Genomic DNA, 26559 nt, shown 5'->3' with positions numbered 1-26559 from the left:
GGGATCAAGCCCGGAGCAGGGAGCCTGATGAGAAAGAATCAGTAATATTAATAAAGTCAGTAGCCTCCAACTGTTCCAAATTGTCTAAGTTGTTGAGCACCATATTTGTTTGCGGAATAGTTACCTTGTCTGGTTCGGATGCAGAGAGCTGGTCCTGAGTCTGTAAGTTTTTCTTTGAAGCAAGGGATGCTCTAATGCTCTTAGACTTATTATTGGAAAAATCCGCTAGGTTATCCCAGAGGTGTCGAGTGGGTGTGATCATCAGTGATGTACAGGCAGGACAGGCAAGAGAAAGAGCAAATTAAAAGATTTTCGTAGTCATGTTCAATACCTTCAAAATGTATTTTGAAAAAAAATCAGCTTTTGCAAATGTAATAATTTTTAAATAATTTTTCAAAGCTTCCTTAAATTCTAAATTTGATTCCACAGAATAGTTAATATGCCATGCTCTTTCCGCCATTTTTCAGAGGCATTGAGCATCTCTTAGGGAAACATTGTACCAAGGCACGGATGGGTAAATTCGAGATAATACTTTTTAAGTAGTAGAGCCTTATCAAGTGCCCTAGTGATCCAAAGTTTGATCATTTTCAAATTCGTCTGCCACAGAACTATTAGCGAGGTGAGTGACAGGAGGGGATTCTAACATTTACTGAATGGATTACTAAAGCAATTCGGCCCAAAGCCTTATTAGATAAGATGATCTGCATTTATTATGAGCTTTAGTCCATGAGCTATCAAAGAGCTCAATCTGGAAGACTACGGGAAATACTCTCAATGGCTTATCGCCGAGTTAGCAGCACTTTATCGCAGCCAAAGTTGTGATGAATTCATCTCACCATTCTAAAGCTGGTGCTAACAGCTGATATCACCAATTTTCCTGCGAAAGTAGCCGCAAAAAACAACGCCACAGACACCAGCAACTAACGCTAATGAGATGCAGAGTAGACGTCTCCGTGCAAAAAGCTGCGACAACACCACTTCGCAACATTCTCAATGACCAGACAGATTGGCGATAAGATCCCAAAACATAAGATAAGGCACATTAGCAGCAGGAATTTAACACCTGCTCTTACCTGGGGTTAAGTTGGACGACAACCTGCACCATGAAAGGAAGCCCAGCACACAGCCACACCTGCAGAACAGATGCCATGGAGCCACTGATCAGGCTGCTCGGACACCCAAGAGGGCCACAACACCCACCGCCACCACCCCCAGGAAACCCCCACCCCGGACCCCCCCTGGACAATGATAGTTCACATCAACTTTACAAATTCTTGAACCAAACAATTTGCCTGAAGCCGCACAACAATTAACATTCAGGTGTGAACAGACAAAGGTAAATCATTCATTCACCTTTGAATTTCCCAGAAAGAATAATTCATTCAAATGTAACTTAATACTACTATTTGGAGGAGTCATGGCGGGTCTCCCATGGACATTCAGTAGTCACAGCCTGCAAGACAAAATTCAAGATAAGGATGTGTGTCATGTGCTCATCAAAGGACAGAGATAGAGAGAGAAAGAGAGAGACAAAGAGATAGAGAGGGGGGAGAGGAAGAAGGAGAGAGAGAAACAGAGTAAGAGAGAGACAGTGAAAGGAAGTGAGGGAGAGAGAGAAAGAGAGAATCATCCATGGGCCCTGCACGTGGTTCATGTCTGGGCTGGACAGGAAACCAACTGATGCGTGTGTCTCTGTTGCAGTGTCGGTGCCACACGGATCTCAACCAACAATGTCGCGCTGTTGCATGCACACGGCGGCCGTGCAGGAAGGGATTGTACAGGGAGCATCAGGCCACTTGGGGTCTTAGCTGATACATGCCAATTGTTGTGTGTTTATCACTCTTGGTGCACCATATGCCTAAGGCCCAGCCTCATTTGCAAAGCGAAAGCCACATCACGTTTCAAGAATGCAAGCAGTAGTCAGACTGACATTGTGGATGAAAGTTCCTTTGTCCCAATACAGAAGGTGGAAGGACATCTGCAACTTCGACCTTGGCAGTGCATGCGGCGGGCACCCCCTGAAAGATACACCATAGCAGATGACGACTCCCACACTCCACACAGCGCTAATGAAAGAACAACGTATCCACACCCCACACACAGAAGACCTTGCCCGAGATACTCCTGCATGGAATGCCCTTGACACTTAAGCAGAGCAAAACCCATACGTCCAAACTTTGCACACCCATACGACTCATTGCTCTGAGCTGTGGCATATGAACCACGCAACAGCCACAGGTCAGAAGAGTGCCGGTTCTTCGAGACCCAACAACTCAATGGCAGGACATCCCGGGCACATGCGCAACCTGTGTCATGTGTAACTGCACCGTGACCGAATGCTGCATCTGTTGGGGGCACTGCCATTGGCAGTGCTGCGGATCAATTACCGTTAAGCTTCCAACTTGCATAAGTCACCTGCGTCCAGCGTTCCACTGTCGATCATGCATATTCGAGTGGCCCATGGATGTCTGCCTATCCAACACAACGGTAGCTGAACTGGATTATGACATGTGTGTGCACCCCCTGTTGGCCCACGACCAGGACTGTAACCGTGATACCAGTTCATGGGATGCCTTGATATTTGGCGTATGTGCTGGCAGTTGGGCATGGGAGATTGCACAATTCCTCATGTGCAGTGACCACGTCGAGGCACTCCCCTATTGGGCTGTGTTGCATATTGGTGAAACTGCGTGGACGGAGCACATCTGTCCCGACCAGCTAATGGATTGGCTCGCTCTCGTGTTCGTTGAAGTCAACAATGATGTACTCTTGGAACTGATTGCCTATGAAGATGCGCTCGCTCTCATGGACGAGTAACTACGTTCCTGCAGCCACAACTGATTGTAACCCATAGCACAGGTCCCAACACCCTTTTGCATCTTGGAGAAATAGTCACGTATCCCACCATTACAGTGGACATGGCTGAATTCGCCTGGACTCAGAATGCATGTGCGTGCAACACTGTGGGTTGACACACACCTGTGCAAGGTGAGTGGACAGCGGCGCATGGCAACGTTCCTCAATCTGACATCCTGCTGGAGGGAGTGTACACACATGGCAATGTAGTTATACATGTGACCCTTTTGGACTCTGGCACCTGCTCACTGTCAGCAGAGCAGACAGCCCGCGGAGTCCGGTGGTACAGGACTATGCAGATCTCATGGGCTGTGAGTGGTGTCCCCTGACACAGTGCAATGAGCGTACGCCAAACATCACATGACTCGTCCAGCAAGGCAAGGTGGGCTGAGACCGTTGCCATCCGTGATGATTTCTGTCCATGTTTTCATCCCCATGTCTTGCACCTCTACATGTTCCTATGCTGCCTGTTAGTATATGATGCATTGGACTGCATTTTGTGGCTCTTGTCTTGCCCGTACTGACACGCACATGCTAACAAAGTGTACGCAACTTCACAAATGTTCGACTGTGATAAGTGTTGATTAGAATGCCAAATCGTGTGCCTCAATGAGCATTGTCCGTGCACAGGGAGGGACTGACTGACTCATTTCACTTAGGGGTGAGTCCCCATTGGCAGCTCCACCTCTGTGAGCCAGACATTGTGGTTGGGAAAGTTGCTGGTTGGCCATGTGTGTCACAGTCAAACATGCGCATTGATGTAATTTCCCAGGGTGTACATTTTTGTGCAATCGATGTCCCTACATTCATCCATGCTTTTATTCTTGACTGAAGATAGACATGAGACATCTGTGTGATTTGGAATTTTTTATTCACATTCTGTGGAGTGTCAGAGCAGGAGCAGTACACAGCCATGCACACCCCACATTACATGGTTGCACAGTGGAGTGCCAACCATAGTCCTTTGGGGAATGACAAGTTAGTCGGAAGAGGAAGAGTCCAGTCCGCAGCCTGATTGCTGTGTCATTGGTAACCAGTGCAGATATGGCAGTCCATGTCGGGGTCCAGGTGAATGTCGCAGAGTGTTTGGGGGGACAGTGGGAGGTCTTGTTCCAAGGCATGATGCAGAGGGCTGAACCAAGCAGGCACAGACCATATGGCGGGGAAGAATGCTACAACCTCCTTTTTGATACAGTGTCAGTACCATCTACATCTTTGTCCTCTGATATGTCTTCTGTGTCAGGTGTTCCAGGGGTGTGTGGTGGTGTTATGGCTGCCTCACTGTGTGCCACTGGCACATCAGGGGGTGGAGGTGGTATGGCCGCCTCCCTGGGTGACACTGGCACATCACGGGCGGAGGTAGTATGGCTGCGTCACTGTGTGCCACTGACACATCAGGGGCAGAGATGTGTGTGTCGAAGTTCCTGCAGCAGTCATCTGGGACAGGCTCTGTGGCAGCAATTGCAAGATGAGGATCTGCATGGTAGATCCCAGATACATCTCGCTGGTGTTCAGCCGTGGCAGCCATCCTTCCTGCCTGCATCCGCTGCATGTTCTCCATTGTCCTCAGCATCTGTTCCAACTCTGTGCTGTGTAGCGCTGGAGCCTGTCTGAATAGACAGTTCTTGTATCCGAGTATTGGCTCCAGCGAGGTCAGCCAAGGATTGCTGTAGGGCATGGAACGGACTGTGGGTGTCCATTAGGGACTGTAAGTGGTCCCTGATGGGACTTATACACCCACGCATGGCATCGAGTTTGGCTGCCATGATTTCGAACCCCAGACGCACATGTTTAGCCAGCTCCTTCTGGCAGTCTAACACACGGCGTTGGAGCGTCATGTGTTCTTCGGTGAGGTGCTGGGAGCCAGCCGTGGTGGTGGGTGCTTCCTGCTGTGTGGTCTGTGCAGGGGGTGAGGTCACCTCGATGTAGCTGGGCTGCACTGCTCCTGGGGATGGGGTGCAAAGGCAGTCCATGAGCTTTTGGAGGGTGTCTGAGCAAATATCCAGGGTATCCTCTTCATCATCACTTAAGAGATGTCTGGTCTGCTCTGCAGGATGTGCTGTGATTGCTATGTGTGTGTGCTGCATTGTGGGAGAGTCACCCCTGCAGCTCTAATTTAACGGCCCCTTATCCCTTTGAGGAGGTGTGCCTTTGACTTGTGAGCTTTTACGGTGCAGAGATGTTGGCGACTTGGGTCATTTGTGCTCTTTTTGACGTTTTTTGTACTCGTGTGCATTGTTTGTCTGCAGTTTTGTCGTCAGGGGTTGCATGTGCACGTGGATGTGTCAAAGTGTGACCTGCTCGTTGGAGGATGGGATCCACACTGGGCCACTTCAGTGTTGTGGCGTGCACCATATCATGTATTTTGACTGCAGCCATGCTATTGGTCATGCAGTGTCACTTGCATTGTCAGTGTGGCTCACAAAGCCACTGCTTAGGTGGATTCAGCACATGTGCATGGGTAGGTTGTGTGATTGGTGATAGGGAGGGGGGCCCCTTTGTGCACATAGTGGAGGGGGGCCTACTTGGTGTTTCTATGTGTGCTGCAGCATGCCAAGGGAATCAGGGACAAGTTCCACACTCATTGTGGGTGTGCAGTGTGCTACACATGATTGTGCATGTGTGCCATTGTGCCCATCTCCCCCTGTCCCCCCAGTCCCTGGTCGTTACTCACCCTGTTGCTGTTGGGTCAGGTCATATGGAGCTGTGTTCGGCCCCTCCAACTCCTGTCACCGACTCCACACAGATGACTGTGGCCACCATTTCCTTCAGATCATCAACCTCCTCCTGTGGCGCAGGACTCCCACCTCCAGTCGCCATTGCTGCCTTCCTGTTGGCAGCGACTTTCTGCTTGGTTTGGCTTTTCACGTCTTGCCAGCGCCTCTTGACCACCTTCATTGACCTCCTTGACACTCCGACTGCATTCACGTTGTTCACGGTGGACAGCCATATTTCCATTTGTGATGCCAATGACACGTTTGCGGTGCCGAACAGTTGTTGGTAGTGTCCTATCACCTCTGTAACGATGATCCTGATTTCCTGTGGACTGAACCCCGTCTTCCTCTTCCTCTTCTCCTTGGCCTTCACCGAGCCCGGGGTTCCTTGCTGGTCATCTGTGGGGCTTGTGGGGTTCACGTTGTCCTCTGCACTCACTCCGGGTGCATCCATGGTGCTACACAGTTCATTTTCTTTTGCCTTTTTTGTCTGGTCTTCTTTTATGGTGCATTTTCCCTGCATGACGCTTGGGAATTGCAGGCCTGTCGCTGGTTATCCCTGATTTTTGTAACGTGATTGGCAACATTGCAACTTTTTTCGCGTTCGTGTTTCACGTTTTTTAGGCGTCGTGTTTGATTTAACGCTGTCATTTGGCGTGTTGTCGTGAGACAATCGCATGGTGCCGCACGGTTGAGAATACAACGTTGACACAGCGTTATGTTCCTGCGATAGACTGCGATGTGCAAAGTTGCGTTAAGCAAATTTTGCGATAGTTATCACATGTTCTTGAGAATATCCCCCATGGGTGCATAATCTGTCTAGACTTGAGGTAATATATCAAATACTGCTATAATCACTTTCAAGGTAAAGATCAAATCGACTGTATGACCATATTTATGGGTTGGGCCGGAGACCAATTGTTGGAGGCATAGCACTGCTATGGAATTTATTAAAGCAGAGGAGGAACGGTTGTCAACAACATTTACTCAAAGGTTACAGTCTACAAGCATAAAAAAGCTGAAGGGGTGTGACAAAATCAGCTGGAAATTGTGCAAAGTCGACATGTGGGGCGATTAAAATTAAATATTTGTTTATCAAAATGCTACCAGATTTGGATAAAGAATGTTGTCCCTGGTATATTGGTCAGAAACCCCTGGTTATATTGGTTTTAGGACTGCCAGAGACAAACACTGTGAAGTAAAAAAAAGATTGTGATCAGATTGGAAAAAATTATATATAGTTTCTGCATTGGGCAATCATGATACATCAGGAAATACAATATTTTTTGTCTTGAGGATGTCTTGTTAATTCTGCAATATTTTTCTGTTTATGTGAATTCATAATCTTTATATTTTTAACGCCTTTCTCCTTTTCATCTTTGTGTGTTTTTTTCTAAATTCGTTACCAGTTGGTATACATCTACTTACATTGACCAGACATCAACCTTTGGACCGTACTTTTTATGAGCCAAGAGTTCAGGCGCAGCATAAGCCGGACTCCCGCACTGGGTATTTAACAGTTCCTGTGACAGACCTTCAGACTTCATCGTATTACTCAGACCAAAATCTGCAAATTGAACAGAAGAAAAAGAGAAATACTCATTTTATTCTGACTTGCATTGTAACTTCTGCAAAGTATCATTTTGCTTGTTTAGCGAATCTATCCATAATTATCTAATTGTGAGCCCAAGCCAGAACTAGGTTTCTGTAGTAAGGTTATGTATCTTTTTTTCTTTTTAGCATTTGTTTTTGAATCATTATTGCAGGAAAATAGTATACTGCAATCAAAAGACCTACTCAACATTGACTTGAAATCATATGAAAGTAATACAAATACTACAGTGATAGCACAACCCCACAATAATTCCCACAATTCTCTCAATAAGTGGGAAAACGGAGGCTAAAAAGAACAGGTAAAATACAGAACGGGATACAAATGGCACGACACCAATCAGAGAAAGAAGAAAAACAAATGTTTGAGCATATACTATAAAAAACAGCCCAATTTTCCTAATACATTTCTGTACTTTTACGTGGAATAAACTCAGGGCCATTTGTACAAGGACTGGGGAAAACTATTGCTAACGTTAGTTAGCGTCAGTTTTCTTACCGCCGTGTACCACTGAAAACTATTGCCATGTTAGCGACATATTTGCAAGCCGTTGCTACATGGCGATAGCTTCAGGGATCAGCGGAGAAACTGCTGCTAACATTAGCATGAAGGCGATAGGAATTCCGACGTTAGAGGGTGAAAACCAATGGAAGGCCCATTAGCGGCAAAAAAACGCACATAAGTCAGCCCAACATGAGTTTTTTTTTGCCTCTATTGGAAAAAATAGCATATCAGTCGACCTCCAATAGAAAATTGGCAAAAAAAACAATGACATGCAGAGTGGAGCAGCCAGGGCCAAGTGCAGCACACATCAACAACCCCCTCAAGCCACACAACATCCAGGATGACCAGGATGAGAGCCTGGATGCCTCGCAGGACCTGTGCCTGGAGCCTGGACGCCTCGCTGGGCCTGCACCTGGAGCCTGGATGCCTCGCTGGACCTGTGCCTGGAGCCTGGAGTGGGATGCGGAGGAGCTGTGGAGTTGATGAGCCGTGGCGGTAGACATTGAGGCATGGCGATTTCCTGTACCTGGTGGTGGAGTCTGGCAGGTCGCATGAAGACACGTTGCTGACCTGTGTGGGAAAACTGCCTTGAGCCCCTTGGAGCTGTGAATGGTAAAGGCGCTCCTGCGCAGCAACGTAGAGAGGTCTGCATCGCATACTACGATCCACCAATACGCCGGGGTGCACGGAGGGGATTACCAATGTAGGGCAGGAGGGAAGAACAAGGGGACCCTACTCACTAAGGAACCAGGGTGACTGATTTATAACAAGAAACACGGTTCCTGTGGAATGATAAACTTCATTGATAAGTGAAAGACGCACAATTGCGATACACTTGAGGGTTAGAGTGATATCAAAGAGAGAGGGACCAACCACACCACTAATTTGGTTTAGATAAGTCTGTATTGAACATACATCATAGAGAAATAATACATCAGAGCATTTGTGCAAGGTGTCCCATGTGTAATAAAAGAACCAGTTGAGTGACAAAGTGAAAAAATATATATACACAAGGTTTCACGTTTTGTTTCAATTGAAAACAACCACATCTAATATATTCACATAGTCTAAAGCAACTATATACAGTGATAAGTGCTTCATGAATGGTTCGTTTTCCTCAATGGTGTCGACGACGTTTCGGCCCCTTCTAGAATGCGGGGCTCACCAGGACCTATAATATCAGGGACATCTGAGTTGTCAAACACGCAGCTTAAGTGAAGAGTGCCAACCGAGGGTGAAGTAAAAAGATGGTACTCACAAGGAACCCAGCCGGGTTCCCTGTCAAGGGTGAGAGCTGGCGTTCGCGGTGGGATTAGAAGTAGGTCTGGAGGTCGTGGGATCGGGGCGTAGCCATCTGATGATAGCAGATGCGTGAAGCCGGCCGGGATAATTCCGTGTTGCTGCTTAAGAAAGCCGATTACTATATAGGAAAGGGATCCTCCTTGCACGTGCGGTGCGTGCTTCCAACAGACTGCCTTCGTCTGTCTGTTGATGGCAGGTGACTTACCATCAACAGACAGACGAAGGCAGGGTTCCTTGTGACCCCCATTCTCCGATATCATTGTAGACCTCATTGCACCCCAGGCTCTCCCATCCGCCGATGACATCCTACTCAGTGAACTCAAGTTCCACCCGAACAAACCCAGTGACCGGAACACCACCCCCTCCTGGGGAAGCTCCCCAACATCAGACTCAAGCAGCTAGTCACCACAGCAAGCCACATAGCAGGACACATGGTCGAGCACGTCTCCTCTGCCAGCGGGACCTTCAACTACAGCCACACCACCGGACTCTCCTGAACTGACCATCATTGTATACATCAAGTCTTCACCATGCCCACCGTACACCACTGCCATCATTGCCCCCCTCGCAGCTGGAACAAGGCCACGGAAGAACGTTTCGTCAACTCCCTCAGCACCACCACTGCAGCAATACGTGACTTTAGCGTAGACAGATACGTCAGGATTCCAGACGTATCTGTCATTACTTGCATCATGGAGCGCTGTCTAGTGAATACAGTGCATCCATGGTGTCGCAAGCAGGGGGTAGTGAAAAGTGTTGCAACACTGTCTTGTCGCAGAGCTGCAACACTTCTTAAAACTGAGGCCCAGGAATATGCACTATCTTATTGATGGTGCACATTCCTGCCCTGTAGTTTTGTTGCAGGGCAGCACAGCAACATTGCTTGCAGCGCTGTCCAGCACAAAAACCTGCTGAAAAGAGACCCCAAGTGTTATCTCCACTTTTAAGACCAGCTATTTTCTGGTCTTAAAAAGCTGCCTCTATCTGCAAGTGGGGTTAGGGGCTGTTTTTGCACGGGAACACCTCTCTTGCATGCCATTATCGCTAACAGAAGTGGCGATCTTTAGAATGGACGTTTTCACAGAAAAACTGCTTCTAACAGAGGCGACAAAAGGGGGTGTGGCCAAGACACCAAGCATGGCGGACATGTGAGCTCGGAGCTCAGTCCCGGCCAGCCAAATATACTGTAAATGCGGCTTCACCTACCAGCACAGAGGCGTTGAAAACGCCCCCCCTGGGAGCCTGAATCCGGGAGGAGCTCAGTGGTGACCAGCAATTGCGGAGGAGCCGCTCCAGGGTCTGTCAGCAGAGAGAGAGCGAAGGGAGCGTGGCCACGATTGAGTGCGCGCAGGGCCTGCGGAGCGGAGACAATGCCCCTGCTGGCCTTCTCTTGTAGGCTTCTGGCCTGAGCGGGCACTCATTAGTTCTTGTAGCCCCCTGGGAGGGGGCATTGCCATCCGGAATGCTGACAGAACTTGGCATGAAGCGCCGCGATCCCAGTTTGGGGCACCAGACGTGAGGAGTGACGGCCCAGTCCGGAGGCGCTGCTTGCATGGAAGAGCATCAGTGAGTGCGACATCGGCAGAGGGAAAAGATAGCTTCAGGAGGGGGTGGCATGGGCTGTGCCGCATGCTGTACCCTGCCTAGGACTGAGGCTGCATTTGTGAGGTGTCGGGGCACGGCCGAATGGCGGCTGAGGTCCGGCTCTGTAACCGGAGAGATTTGGCCTGCCATATGCCAGGAAAATCCTGCATCGGAGAGAGAGACTATATGCCCATGGTTGTTTTGCGGGGCTGCGGACTGCGGGGCCCCTGTGATGGCTGGGGGTCCTCATACTGAGGCCAGATTTCGGTTTGGGCAACTTGAAGCCCCAGATCCTGTTTACGTTGGCCTAGCTGGACTGTCACTTTTTATGGTGCACCTTAGGAGGAGGCCATGATGGGGGCTACACAAGCTGACCTGCCATATAGTTGCAATGGCTGGGGAGAACTGCCATACTAGTGCCTTGGGACCGAAGACCAGGCAGTGTTGGCCCCAGACTGTGGACTGCTTGGCCGACTGAGTTGGGGGTGCGCTTGGGCTTTCCTGGCCTTGAGGAGGAGGTGAGACAGGGCACCAGCAGTCATACAACTCACACAAATTGTACCTGTGGAACTGGTGCGGAGGCCTCCCCCTCTCTGAGAGACACCTGAGAGCTGATGGCAGCCGGAGTGGTTCGGACGTTGGTTCTGGGACCTGTAAAGAACTGGAGTCATCACGGACGCGGTGGAGTCTTGCTGACCCCGCAGACTAGTAAGACAGATCTCATAGCTGTGTGGCAGAGTGATACCAGGAGACGGTGGCAGTCTTCCCCCACACAATAGACGGAGCGGAAGGTTGCTCTCGTGGGTGAGCTGTGTTGAGGGGGAGAGCAGAACATACCGAGGTGGCTCAAGTGCAAGGGGATTAATCACGGACACCTCGTTACTGCCGGGGAGAGGCTGTTCTGTAGACATACTGGTTGGTTGGTCAGGCCAGGGGTTAGCAAAGAACAGGCTGCCTAAGCCGCAGCAGAAGCAGGGGGGCCAGGGTACCCAGCCGGCCACCAGGGAACCCTCTTCTGTGGCACTAGAGAAAGGGGGTGGGGAAACTCCCGGAGAAGATGATTCTCTCCACTCACATCTGGACAGGGTGTTGGCAGCCATCGCCGACACCAAAAATGCCTTGCAACAGGACATTGGTGCGGTTTCTGTGGGCCTGGGCCTGCTCCAAGCGGAGCACCGGAAGCTGGCAGACAGAGTTAAGCAAACAGAATCTGCAATTAGTGACCTGCAGCCGGACCATAGATTGCATGCTTCTAGGATTGAAGATCTCTTCATCAGGGTTGCGACCCTTGAACCGCAAGCAGAAGATGCGGAGGGCAGCAATCGTAGAAACAACATAAGACTGACAGGTTTACCAGAACGAGTGGAAGGATCTAACATGGTGGAATTCCTAGAGAGCTGATTACGTTCAACTGTGGCACCAGAGCTCCTGTCCCAGTTTTTTGCTCTAGACAGGGTGCACAGAGTGCCGAGTCGACTGCCTGCACCGGGGGCCCCCGCACGACTAGTGATTGCACGGCTTCTACATTTTAGAGATAGAGACACACTCCTCCAGCACTCCCGCACGCATGGCGCCTATGTGCTCAAAAACAGTAAAGTATCAATATTTCCGGACTTCACTGCCAAGGTGCAGGCTCAGCGGGCATCCTTCCTCACAGTGAAAAAAGCCCTTCGGGATGAAGTAATACAGTACTCCCTAATATTCCAGGCCAAGCTGAAGATCATGGTCAACGGCACCTCGCATTTTTGCGACACCCGGGAGGAGGTTTGGAGTTGGCTGGAAGCGTACAGGAAGGGTGCGCCACTACCCAAGAAGCAACAGCGTCCTGAGCCGGGCTCACAGCCGCGCAGGCGAAGGCCCAAGGGCTGTCGCACAGCACTCCGGGCAGGCAGGCTCACAGCTTCACAAACGCACCAATATAGACAAGCCGCACTGCAGGCAGTGGCGCAAATACTCTCACCTATTCGCCAGAGTAATGCACCGAAGACATCGACTGGGACGGCAGATGCCTCGGAGGACTTTCGGGACTCATTGGAGTCTGACCCCCCACTGCCAAAGCTCACACCGCGATCGGCAGATGATATCACCTAGCTGTGGCAGATGTGTCGGACGCTCTCTTCAATGGCTTAATTACTGAGCCCCCTGAGCATTCACGTTGTGGAAGCTGGACAGCCTTTGGACATGATGACATTGGGGGCGCTTCAAGTTCTAGACATGGTTTAGAATATGGACATTGCAGTTTGAGGGCATCGCTACGCAGAGGGGCCGGGACGTAGCGCCACTGCTCCTTCTGACCTTTGAATCCACCCCCACTACACCTGAGAGTTCCACCATTCGGGTTGGTGGCGGCATTCTGAGAAGAGTGATGTTTTCTTATAAGTTTGGGCAGCTGACAGTTGTCAGTCTGTTCCAGGGATGGGGAGTTCTACAGTTGGGTTAGTTGGTTTTCAGCACGGGGTCCACTACTAACATTGCTGGGGGTTAGGGGAGTTGGGTTGAGGGGTGTGGAGCATTCTGAAGCATGGCCGGGAACCATGGCCAGGCTGAGGAGATGGGGCTTCTGACTTGGAATATTAGGGGTATGGCCTCTCCTTCGAGGCGATACAGCATCCTTAACTATATAAAGCGCAGAGGCGCACATATCGTGATGCTCCAGGAGACCCACCTTACAGAAGTGGAGGTTACACCGCTGCAGCGTAGGTGGCGGGGGCAATTATTTGCAACTCAGTTTTCAGCATATGTGGCGAGACTGTCTGGGAGAGATCTGCTCTTAGGGGGAGATTTTAATTGTGTTTGTGATTTGGCCTTATATATATCAACTCCCCCACTGAGGGGCACGGCAGCGGCTATGTCAGCTAAGGGCCTGCAGGGTTGGATTGTGGGGTGGGAGTTATTAGATATCTGGTGAATACACAAAGGCACAGAAGAGGGAATACTCATATTACTCCTCGATTTACAATTTGCATACCAGATTAGATATGTTTCTCTGCTCCACCAGTTTTGCTCCGATGCTGACCAAGACGGAATATTTGGGGAGGTCCATTTCCGATCATAGCCCGTTACTGATGAGCTTCGCCCCCACTCCTGAAAGGGCCCCCATACCACTGTGAAGAGTAGACCCAACTCTATTGGACGACGATAGCTTTTAACAAACGCTTTCTGAGGCTATAACATCATCTTTTGAGACAAATCAGGGCATGGCTAGCTCCTATCTAGTGGAGTGGGACGCTTTGAAAGTGGTGATTAGGGGGAAGTGTATGAGCCAGATGGTAGGAGCCAGGAGAGAACTTAATTGTGAACTTGTATCCATGGAAACCCAGATATTGTCATTGGATAGAGAGTCTGGGGGAGGGGCTGACATTCAGAAGCAATTGGCGGCAGTGAAGAGTGCTTATAATACTGCATAGGAGAGACTGAGGACTCTAGATACCCGTAGCTACCAAGAACGACAACATGTAGAGGGTGGCAGAGCAGGGAGGTTATTGGTATGGTTGATTAGGCTGGAGGGCAGGGGGGCTTGATTCCCAACATCCTGGATTTGACTGGCCAAGTGATCCACTCCCCGAAAGGCATCAACGATATATTTAGGGAGTATAATGAGCAACTTTACGGAGCCCTGGAAGAAGTTAGGAGGGACAGGATGGTCACGTACCTGGAGAGATTGGGCTTACGGACATTAGACCGCACTGATCGAGAGACCTTGACGCCACCAGTCGCCAGGCGAGAAGTTAGAGCTGCCATTAAAGAAATGGTACGGGGGAAGATGTCATGCCTGGATGATCTCTCGGCCAAATTTTATGTCGCCTTCATAGATAGAAGAACAGCTGCCAATTTCGGTCAGGGAGACGCTGGTGATCCCGTTGCCTAAAACTTAGAAGGAAGGGATTTCAGGCCGTTATCAATGCTAATCCTTCACTTTAAAATTCTTAGCAAGATGCTGACAGCCAGGCTCTTGCCCCAGATGCAGAGCCTGGCCCACACTGACCAAAATGGGTTAATTCCCTCACACTCAACATCCAATAATTTGAGGAGATTGTATCACGTTCTGTATCATCGAGACCTGGGGCTGTTTCTGGAAGTAGTAGTGATGGCTGTGGACCTGGAAAGGCCTTTCATTCCTTGCGGTGGGACTTCCTTTTGGCGGTAATGAGCCAGATGGGGTTGGGAAATAAATGTATGAAATGGGTGCATCTTTTGTACACAAATCCCAGGCCTAGAGTGCGCACGGGGAGTGTGGTATCGGCCCAGTACTCTATCCACAGAGGAACACGTCATGGGTGCCCCTTGTCGCCACTGCTTTTTGCTTTGGCAATGGAGTAACTTCGTCAGGAGGACAGGAACACCGGACTAGTGCTAGAAGAGACTGTGCATATTGTCTCACTATACGCAGATGAAATGCTGGTTTATCTGCAAAATAGATCCCAAGGGATTCCAACGGTGCTGCGTATCCTGGGGGAGTTTGCGGAGATGTCGGACCTACGGGTCAATACTAAAAAAAGTATATATTCCCACTGCGACCTGACCTTAATAGGCCATTGACCTACCGCTGGACCTGGAGTGGACTCTGAGCTCCTTTAAATATCTTGGTATACGCATATACCATAAGCAACTGGATCTGCTGGAGGGGTACCTGGGAGGAGCCTTGAGAGCCCTGCGGTCGAATGTGTCATTTTAGCATTCTCTTTAGCCTGTTATGGCTAGGGTGGCGCTATGCAAGATGGTAGTGCAACCAAGACATTTATATTTCTTTGTTAACCAGCCTGTGGTGATCCCAAAGAGCTGGTTTAAGTCCTATGACACACTGTTGAGGGATCTGGTTTGGGACGGAGGGCGTAATAGGGTTTCCCTGCGGACACTGAGGATGCCTTTGACAGGGGGGGCTGGGTGCTCCCGATTTCCAGGCCTATTATTTAGCAGCGCAGCTCCAGTGGCTGGCCCGGTGGCTTGATGGCCGGGGATTGGAGACATTACCGGTGCCGGCCAACACTGCTCGTGGAGCCCTACTCGCCAGAGTGCTCAATCCCTGTCAGAAAATTCAAAATATGGGAGTACTTCTTAAGGTAGCAATGTCCTGCTGGGATAGAAGTGTGAAGCGGGCTCCAAACGTTCCTTTGTACCTCTCAAAGGGATACCGCAGTGGGGAATGGGCACTCTTCTCACGCGAAATCAGTTGCAGGGCTGGGAACAGGACGGAGTCTTGGCTGTCGACGATTGTCATCAAGGTGGGGTGTTGCTTCCATTAGAGGACGTTTTGGAATACCATGACCTCCCACTAGGGCAATTTTTAAACTATCACAAGAAGAGGGGGCGATTGCTGCGTTATGGGGAAGTGATACGGGAGAGCCCACCGTGCATGCCGCCCTGCGGGCAATGGTGAAGTTGGGATCTGCGGGACATCTGGTGAAATGGCCTTATCTGGCAATAGCCGAGATGTCACGAATGCCTTTGCTCCAATTGCGAGAGCGATGGGAGGCCACACTGGGTAGACAACTGACCGAGAAGGAGTGGGAAAGGCACTGGACAGCCCTAAGGAAGTATCTAGGAATGCAGCCTTTAAATTGGTGCAGTTTAATATTCTGCACAGGACTTACCTCACGCCGCGCAAACTGAATGTTATGTATGGGAGAGAGGACCTGACTTGTACCAGGTGTCTAGCAGAAGATGCCACTTTTGATCCTATGAACTGGTCTTGCCCGGAGCTTCAGAGGTTCTGTGCCACGATGGTAACGGTGAATGGGGTCTTGGATCGCGCTATGAGGTGTTGCCTGGAAGTATGTTTATTGGGACTCTTCTTGAGGCTCAAAGCCAAAAGATTGGGGCATAGATTTATTGACCTGGCCTTCCTATTGACGAAACGGAGAATAGCTCTTAGGTGGAGAACAGCGAGGTCCCTGTTAATAGTCGATTGGGAAAACTAAGTCGCCTGTTGGGCTAGAGCAGAGGAGAGGGCACTAATTCGACAAGACAAGGTCAGGAAAATGCGTAAACCTTTGGCAGAACCATGGGCTGAGATTCTGAGGGTGTGAGAAGCACATTCTGCATCTGACTTGGAATCGCAGACAGATAACTCTGCAACGGAAGCAACACGAGAGGCAAAGATGACTTGGCGCAGGTCTAGGCATCGCTGGGTAACCAGGCGACGGAGCTCACCTGTAGAGGGGACGGAAATGAATGTGTTGCGGTATTGGGATGTCCTGGGAGTTCTCTCTTGTCCTCCCCCCTCCCTTCCAGTCCCTGCCACCTCCCAGGGCCCCTTCCGTGCTCCCCTGCCCCCTCCCCCACTCCGGAGCTCTTTAGTTCACTCATGATGGACCTTAGTGCCATACCTTGTGGACAGTGGGCCCCCGGATGACTTAGTTTAGTATAAGTCTCGTTTGACATTTATTGTTTCTTTAGCTGTCTTAAGTTTCTGTTAGTTTTTTTCCTCTTTCGTTACCTTTTAAGTTCTTGGCTTTATACTGAGACTTATATGTCACGCAAAAGGTATTGGCCGAGTGACGGTGATAGTGTGGACACTAGATGTAGTGACTCCCCATAGGACAATAGGATACAATGGGAACCTACCATTATAATGGAATATTACACGTCTGTTACAGACTATGGAAATGTTAATGGCTGCGTTTTGATTATAAGAGAATAAATATCGAATACTCTGTTTTGATGCTGTTCTTCCAGATTTGTATTGACTGTTCCCAACTTAAATTGTATAACAACTGCTGATATGATAAAGTATTGCTTATACTGTACCACCTCATATAAATGCCAATAAAAACGATATTTTAAAAAAAATCTCATCGCCAAATCGTCAGAAAAATGCCGCTAAGGCGGCGTTAACTCCTTGTACATATGCCCCGCAATCTTCTCATGCAGGACAAGGTTACTGTGACACATTGCCGATACATGAATTTCGGACTCCTCTTGTTTTAACACAGCTTAAATATATTTGTCTTTGCACAGTCCTATTACACCACCGTCTTTGAGAAGTAGTCAAGACGGAGATAGGCAATACATAATGCAAGGTTTCCTGGACAGGAGGTACTGGGGCTAGTTCTCAAGTAACAAATTCACGTTTTGTAGAAAAATGTAGAAGTTACTAGTTCAGGAAAAAAAAGTTGTGATCCAAAGTCCTGGCGGCCTTACAGGTCGAACATAAATGAAATGTAGGCAGAGACAAGTGCATCTTTCCCAAATACCAACAAACATTGGAAATTCCAAAAGGTCTCGGGTCGGAAATGTGAAGCATGCATCATGCTTTGACAATACTTGTTTTCCAATTGTATAAAGATGCATGCACAAGCAAGGCTGTCAAGGCTGTCCATTTTAAAATGGGTTTTCTATAAAACTCCTTCCAACATGTATGCTGATGTGCATGGATGGATGCATCATGATGCACGTACATGCGTGAATCTTGCAGTGTCTGAATGCCTGCATTGTGATGCAAATTTGCGCATGTTTCATAACACACAATTTAAAATTTACCAATCACATGGCAATGCATGAAAACGCAAGAAAGTGGGCAACACTGGGGAGACGGGGAGGAGATGAGATGAAAGTGTTACTTAAGCACGGAGCAGTATGGGGACGGATGCGTCAGGGGCCAAGAGGAAGTAAAAAAGAGAGCACCTTTAGGGGGTAGGAATGGAGAAGAGGGAAGGGAAACACATGCACTCTCATGGAGTGCTCCGTACAAAAGAAAAAAGAGCTCCCTTAGGAATGCAGTGAAAGGATACAACTGAGCAATCAGAACAATGTGAGACCAAAAATGCTTCTAGGCGGCACAAACACAATAATAGAGAGTAATGTCATCGAGCTGGGACATTTGATACATTACTGAGTCATCCAATCATGAGTAAGGGGCTACCTCAAAGCCCACCCTTTATACATTGTAAATAATAAGTCTGGCCAACAGATATCTAAGCCTGTCAATAGCTAACATTTAATGAGCAAAACACAACTCTCTTCATCAGATAGCCATATTCTATCTTGATTTCTCTGCACCCTCACTAATGAAATTATATTTCTGAATTTGATTGAAGGTTATCTTTGGCCTCAAGCAACCAGTATTTTACGAAGGATGGGTTCTACTGTTGGCTGATTAGAATTCATTTCTACAATCAGGCGCGACATGCTTAGCTAACCACTTCCTATGCAGTTATTTTGAAAAGAATGGTAGATGTCACAATGACATTATGATGTGTCAGTGAACAGCATTTATTTTATATTTAAAAATATGTTTTTACTGCTACATGATCAACTATGCATAGCAACAATATAACGGATATGTCATCATAAACCATAAAACATGCATTGACTAAAGCCTGCTGATTTATAAAAGTAAACATGACACCAAACATTGCACACAAATTTGATTACTGGTGTTGCATGCTTCACTGCCATTCTGTCACTCAGAGTAAAAAGATGGAGTCGACTGCTAGGGGTGGCATTATGGCAACAATATAATTAAAATAAAATGTAGGCCAGTTCTTAGAGATGGGGTCTCACATTGGAGAGGTATGCACCTTTGTCCAAGTAGGGACTCTTCCTTCTAGTCAGGGTAAGGGAATTACAAACTTTAGATAACCCCGGCTCAGCCCCTTGGTAGCTTGGCACGAGCAGACAGGCTTATCCCAAAGGCAATGTGTAAAGTATTTATACCCAAACACACAGTAATATAGTGAAAACACCGCAAATGGACACCACACCAGGTTAGAAAAATAAAATATCTTTATCTAATGCAAACATGAACAAAACAACAAAAATCCAACATGCATGGATCAAGAATATGACTTTTAGAACAGCTACTTAAAAAAATAGCACTTGTAGAAACAACTAGCTCCACCTGGGGCTATTACGACATTGTGACAAGCATAAATCCAATGTACGGTGCGGACCAGTTGTGCGGGCCGGGCATGGAGTCACACGGATCCCCAAACAACAGCACCTTGGAAACAAAGTCAACAGGCTATGCATTGCATCGTGGATATGAGGCATTGGTGCTGAGGCCAAGCCTGTTCCCTTCTGCCATGAGGGAGGCAAAGTGTCGAGTCCATGAGGAGGAGAGGTGTCGAGTCCAGGGCAAGGAAGTTAGGCGCGTCGGCGGTGAGGCGTCAGTTCCGGTGAGGTGATGCGACGCCGAAGAGGTCGTGAAGTCAACCTTGTCGCCAGGTGTTGAAGGGCATCGGAGCTGCGGTGCAGGTGGGGTGGGGTGGTGTTTCGTGCACTACACAAGCTGTGGCCCCTGCCTCAGTGCAGGCCATGGCATCACTGGCAGAGGCACTGATGGCATCAGAGTTGTTTTTCTTGCTTTGCAGCACCAACCACACAATTTTCAGGGCCCAGGAACTGGAATTGGCACCCTTTTAAATGCAGGAGTGCACAGAGCAGTCCAGGTATTGGTCAGTGGGATGCAGGTGAAGTCTTTGTGGCCCTGAGACTTCAGAACAATAGGCCAGCACACACAAGCCCTTGGGGATTCTTCCTCAAGCAGGTTCACAGCAAAGTTCCAGTCTTTGTCCACTCCTTGGCAGAAGCAGCAACTGCAGACTAACCCAGCAAAGTACATACAGCAAAGAGGCAGTACTCCTCCTTCTAGCTCTCCAGCTCTTCTCCTTGGCAGGGTTTCCTCTTGTGTCCAGAAGTGATCTGGGGTTTGATCTTAAAATACTTATACCCCATTTTCTCTTTGTTCTCTTTGTGACAAGGGTCTCTAAGCCCAGACCAAACCAGTTCTGTCCTCTCTGGTGCAGCACAATCACAGGCGGTGGAGACAGCATTGTGCAAATGAGACACAGCCTAGTCAGGTGCAGGTAAAATTCCTCCCACCACTCTATATGCAGCCAAGGTCTGTTGAGCCCAGCTATGAGTCACCCAGGAAAGACAGGACACACCTCAACCTCCCTTGTGGCTGTCTACAGTGAATGCACATCCCCAGCTCCGGTCACTCCAAAATCAGACAGTCAATCCACAAACAGAAGAGGCACCCAGGATGGTTAAACAAGAAAATGTCTACTTTCTAAAAGTGGCATTTTCAAACACACAATTTTAAAACCATCTCCCTGAAAAGATGGGTTATTAAATTCTGAGTTCAGAGAGCCTAAACTCCATTTCTCCATCTTGTCCCAATGGAAAGTTATAGTTGTAACATGTTACAAAGCAACTCCCGTGTTAGCCTATGGGACAGATATCCTTTCAATAGTGAAAAACAAATTTGGCAGTATTTCGCTATCAGGATAGGTAAAACACAACAGCACATGTCCTACCTTTTATATACACTGCACTGTGCCCATGGGGGCACCTTGGGCCTACCTAAGGGGTGCCTTACATGTGAGAAAAGGGAAGGTTGAGGCTTGGCAACTGAGTGTACTTGCCAGCTGGACATGGCAGTTCAAAACTGCGCGCGCAGACACTACAGTAGTAGGACTGAGATAGATTTACAAAGCGACTCGTGCAGGTGGCACAAGCAGTGCTGCAGGCCCACCAGTAGCATTTGATTTACAAGCCCTAGCACACTCAGTGTACTTTACTAAGGACGTGATAGTAAATCAAATACGCCAATTATGGATAACCAAGGATATTTATAAATTACACAGGGAACACTGCACTTTGACACTGATCAGCAGTGGCAAAGCCACAAAGCATCTAAGCCAGCAAAAACAAAACCCATCACAAAGTAAAAGAAAATGCAGGAGTTAGAAACAAAAGTCATGGGACACCACGCCACGGATGACAAGTCTAATACCAGTTGATTTTTGAAGAACACATTTTGTTCATGGTGTGTGGATGCCTGGGAATGGCAAGACTTGACACAGAGCAGTTCGTATACTAAGCACAGCATTTACACAAAAAGTGAATGAAGGCATTTTTTATTATAATGGAGCCAGAAAAGGGGGTTGGCGTATGAAGGTTGAGTAGAAGAAGAGGGGCACAGAGCTCATAATCAGGAGAGTTAAAATAGAAATTGGGTATATCCCCTCCTCATGGTCTATTTTACAGAACTATATAATTTTAAGGCAGAGTGCAGTTGCATGTATTAAATTGGCTGATTTGACTAAAAGAGCTAGTATTGAACAATAGACACCTGCCTTGCTCAATTCAGTTCAAGATTGGTTCCAAAACTACCACAATCAATGAATATCTGTGCAGTTAACGACCAGTGAATGAAGGGAAACAACCTTTACAACGCAACTATTACATCGCACTACACTTACAACGCAGGCATTACAACGGAACATCCTTTACAACGCATGACACTACAACGCATACCATTACAACGCATACCATTACAACGCATGACACTACATCGTATGTCACTACAACGCAGGCATTACAACGCATACCATTACAATGCATACCATTGGAGTTAGAATAGTAATTTTTAACCCCTACACTATCCAACACTTACCCTACTGTTGCACCCCCTGGAGTTAGAATAGTAATTTTTACCCCTATACTATCCAATACTTACCTTAAATGCAATGTAACAGTATGCGTTGTAATGGTATGCGTTGTAAAGGTAGTATGCGATGTAATGGAATGCGTTGTAAAGGTAGTTTTTTAAAATGCGTTGTAGTGTCATGCGATGTAATGGAATGCGTTGTAGTGGATGTTGCGATGTAAAAATTGCGTTGTAAGTGCATGCGTTGTAAATGTATGCGTTGTAACGTCATACATCCGTGAATGAACATTGCTCGTTATAGGTCAGGGAAGTTTCATTGATCATTAGTTAATGCCAACTGAGGTCCCATTCCAATTCCTTAATTTGCCAACTGCTCTTGCCTTTTCAAGCCACATCATAGAGACTGGCAATAGAGCAGTCAGTTTCAGTGAGATAATATTAAGCAATGAGCGTTTCATTCTTTGCTCTGAGCATTCCATATTTTATAATTTATTCTATTAATTAGAACACCACACAGCTCATGCATTACACATTTTCAACTATTAAAGATTAATGTATTATTCTCCAGAAACTAAAGACACGCTAGCTCTACAAATACAAGATGAAAAAGGCTTCTAAGTATTAGTCTTTGCACTCTTTTGAATGTATTGTCACTCTGTTTACATTCCAAATATTCCCTCGCCGTCCTTTCAACTTTCTAATAAAGCCTAGTCCACCAATAAACTCTTGGTAGTTTAGCTTTGGGTTCACAAATTTCCAAATGCTTATGAGCCAAACTTATCAAATGGTTTCTGATGGTACTTGGATAAACTAATCTTAAACCTCTGAAACTAACTTTTCACTTTCAAGTAATTCCGCTCTTGCACATCAAAATGTATTGCACTCTTTCTTTCCATTCCACTTACTAAGGGAGTGGAATGAAGAGAAAGAGTGCAATAAAAATCTTATGATAAACTTCCTGTAGTGCAACATCCTTTTGTATCTCATCCTTACCTTCTTCCTCCTATATAAGAACCCTTGTTATTATATTTATTCTGTGCGACCTTCCCCATTGGAATACATTTCCCTCTCTCCATCCTTATCATTTTCAAATATGAGGCTGAACAGATTGTCTGCTACCTAGTATATATTTTTAATGCTAGGTATTTAATATAAGGATCTCGTAGCACCACAGCACATTTCCACATGTGATTTGAAAAGGCATCTGTCTATGTTTTGGAAAAAATATCTCACAGTGGCTTGTGCTTCATTTAAATAAAAATCTTGTTTCTCAGTTTAAAATTCTTGAATATCTAGATGACCAGATAGACAGCCAAAGTTTATCTTTCACACTTTAAAGCTCTTCATTGTCATGGATTTCTTTCTCTTTATCACTTTCAACTACTTGCTGGGATAGACAGTTGGCAATCTGATTTTCAATGCAATTATGTATCTGACAAAATCATGGTCATATAGGTTCATAAACCATTTGCCCCTTTTCTCTTTTTTTGTAAATCTTTCAATGGGTTGTGATCTGTTTTAAATATAAAGTTGGTTCCCCATACAAAATTCTTGAATTTCATAATGGCCTAATAGGCCTTTCTATTACTACTATAACTACTCTCTTCCCCTTTTAATGCTCTTGAGGAAAACATTACTATTCCTTTTTTTCCCTCTCGCCTTGCATAAGTAAGGCCCACAAGCCCTTAGTACCTGCACCTGTTATTACATACCTTGTTTCAAAGCGTCATAAATTCAAAGCTTTATTCCTGTTACTTAAATCATATACAATTCTTTATCATGTTCTATGTATATTCCACATCTAAATTCCACTCTATTATAAAATAAATTATTTGTGTTGTGTGTCTTGTTTGCAAAGTTAGCCACAATCCTGTTGAAATGTTGCTATTCTTAGGAAATTCATCATTGCTTCTTTATTTTGTGTTGCTAGCATATAACATAATGTTTTTGCTAGCTCTTCTATTGGTGTGATACCATTTCCTGTTAAAGTATGACCCAAGATTTTTTTACATTCTTGCTAAGTTGATATTTTTCCATCTTCAATCACTTTTCCACTTCTCCACTTCAATGTAGTTAGCAACTGGTGCAAATGTATTTGCTGATTTAGTCTGCCTGATTTTACTGTGGGTGGGTCTCTCTACTGAGTAATTTCATGGTAATTGGACTGTGTGTTTACCGCCAGTGTCTGCCTTTAAAGGTAAGGCTGCTGAGATTAAGCTAGTGTAAGAGGCACTCAGCTAGTTACGCCTCAACGCACAGATGTCCAGGCTGTGCAGGAGAGGCTCCGTCATGCACAGCCTAGTAGTTGCACAAAGGTAACCTGCCTGTGGCAGTTTTAATCTGCAAATCTGACCTCTCAAAATAACCCCTTTTGGCACAACTGAATCGTCCTGTTCAGTATTAAAAGGTCTCCCTTAAAATGGCGTTATTGCCCATAAAGGCAGGTTGCATAGCATTTAAAAGTAGAACATGTACAAATTAATGTTGAACCTGTCCTTACAGTGAAATATCCCCAAAAGCTATTTTCACTATAGCGTGGCTTACTGCTTCCATAGGAAATCATTAGGGTACATTGTTACATTTATTGAATGCTAAATTTGGATTGGTAGCAGCTAGAGAAATAATTCAAGGACTTATTTTAATAATTCTTTGAAATCCAACATAATGGTCGAGTCGGATTTTAAATTACTATCTTGGAAATGAAAATTGTCATTTTGCTGCCTAAAACCAAAATACCTTTTTTCCAATGTTCAGTGTTAAATGACTGCAGATGGCTCCCCTGTGGTAAGATGTGTATTGCTTCAGATGGTGGATAAAGCATCTTGGTTGTGGGGCAGGTGTTTCCCTCCTTGACAGGATGGCCTGGGGAATGTTCCCAGTAACTTGAGTAACTTCAAAGGCAGATTTAACTGATGCATGGGCCTGCCCTCTCAATTATCCTGCTAGCTAATTTCGCTCCAAACCCAGTGGGAGGGGGGATCTGCCCCATAACTGGTTTGGAGGGACAACAGAGGAGGGGCTGCTGATTTACATGGCCACACCTCTGCTTACAGGCACACAGCATAGGGGAAAAGGGATTCTGCCATAATGGATAGTCCCAGAATGCCAGGCAGGGGTGAGTTAATGATGTGGTATCCTAGGGTTCACCAGGGGTGCCTGGCATCTAGAACTTTCCTCCCACACTTACAAGGGTGAGATAGAGAGGATAGAGAGCAAGACCCTGGACCTGGACATTGACAGCAGCAACACTATGGACAGCTATAAGGAGAATACAGATGATGCCCCTGATGGAATAAGGATGTTGCCTGCTGCTGGTCCCCAAGACTAGATGAATCTCTCAAGGACCAGTCATGTTGGACTCTTTAGTGACCCTGAGGACCAATTGGAGAAGACTTGGACTCCACTGCCCATTACATGCCCTGTAAAACAACCAAGAGGCTATGGAGCTTGTGGAGGGCAAAACAGTGGAGAAGGCTGTTGCAGGGAACAATTCAAACCAGCTTCCCACAAAAGGGCACTCCTTTAGAGTCTATTCAACCTGTTGAAAATGCTCTTGGTGGCTAGGGCTCACCACAAGGAGTAATATGAACTCAAGAGCAATCAAATCGGCCCAACATGACCCAAGCAATGCTTTTTGGAAGGTTGTCCTTGCCTATGAAAAAAACGAGTGTGTGGAGCTCTGCCTGATTTTTCTATATTACTCCCAGTGTGGGCCAGTGGCAAGAGGTCAGAAAAAACTTAATTAGTTCTTGTTTGTTGTGAGTGGGTGTGCATGTGTCCCCTCCCCAGAGGCCCATTGTCTCCAGGAAACCATCCGCCGGGGCCAGCACAAATGTATAGTTCTACAGGGCTGGCACATTCATGAAGGGCCCCGGAATCCATCCCCCGAGCCCACAACAACAAAGAAGTCCCACCATGGCAGCCACCCACCTGCTTGACCATGGAGAAGAGGAACAAAGAAAGAGCTGTTTCCAGCACAGGAGCAGAAAATGAGCTGGTCCTGCCACAGCAAGAGCCAAATAGAAGATGTGCCCCCAAGTAGCACAGGAGCTGTGAGGGGAGAACTAGAGGGGTCATAAGGGTCTTGGGGGTCCCCAAGCTCTGTACATGAGTGTCAGTATGCGGGTGCTTCTGGTGCAACTGAGGCACATGCCACATAAAAACAAAAAGGAGTTGACATGCAGGGGAAGGCCACCTTACTGCTCGCGGCAGAAGGAAAAGTCACTCATTCTTTTCATAAACTCAGGCCCAGGAGCACCCCATAATGTTCCTTGAGGGGGCTAATTTGCATATTTGTATTCCTTGTAGTACCACAAGGAGGGGCAGGGGAACCAACAGTGTAAAGTTATATGGGTTGATTAGGATGGCGGGCAGATCGCCTCCGCCGGACCAGCTGTGGCGATCCACCCTCCATCGCAACCTGATTTGCCCCCGTCATATTATAATGGCGGGGGTATGGCGGCGGATGCCGCCATGGATAGACTGGCAGGGATTCGCTTTGGGGGCCCGTTGTGGGCCCCCGGGGGTAGGGGGGCTGCACTTGGGGGGTACCTATGGTACCCCCCTACATTGCCATGCACTAGGTGGCAGGA

At 47.2% G+C, this 26559-nt stretch overlaps 1 protein-coding gene across 1 annotated transcript in view; it reads right to left on the bottom strand.

Moving 5' to 3' along the window:
- Positions 1-26559, bottom strand: part of LOC146817555 (uncharacterized) — a 414447-nt gene that overhangs the window by 229675 nt on the left and 158213 nt on the right. Inside the window, exon 4 of the mRNA XM_085609212.1 lies at positions 6999-7137. Within this exon, the coding sequence (XP_085465338.1) occupies positions 6999-7137 (139 nt within the window). The remainder of the gene's footprint in view (positions 1-6998; positions 7138-26559) is intronic.

This window comes from Triturus cristatus, chromosome 6, assembly GCF_964204655.1.
Source record: "Triturus cristatus chromosome 6, aTriCri1.1, whole genome shotgun sequence".
Classification (NCBI taxonomy): domain Eukaryota; kingdom Metazoa; phylum Chordata; class Amphibia; order Caudata; family Salamandridae; genus Triturus; species Triturus cristatus.
This window is presented reverse-complemented; position numbering and strand designations above follow the sequence as displayed.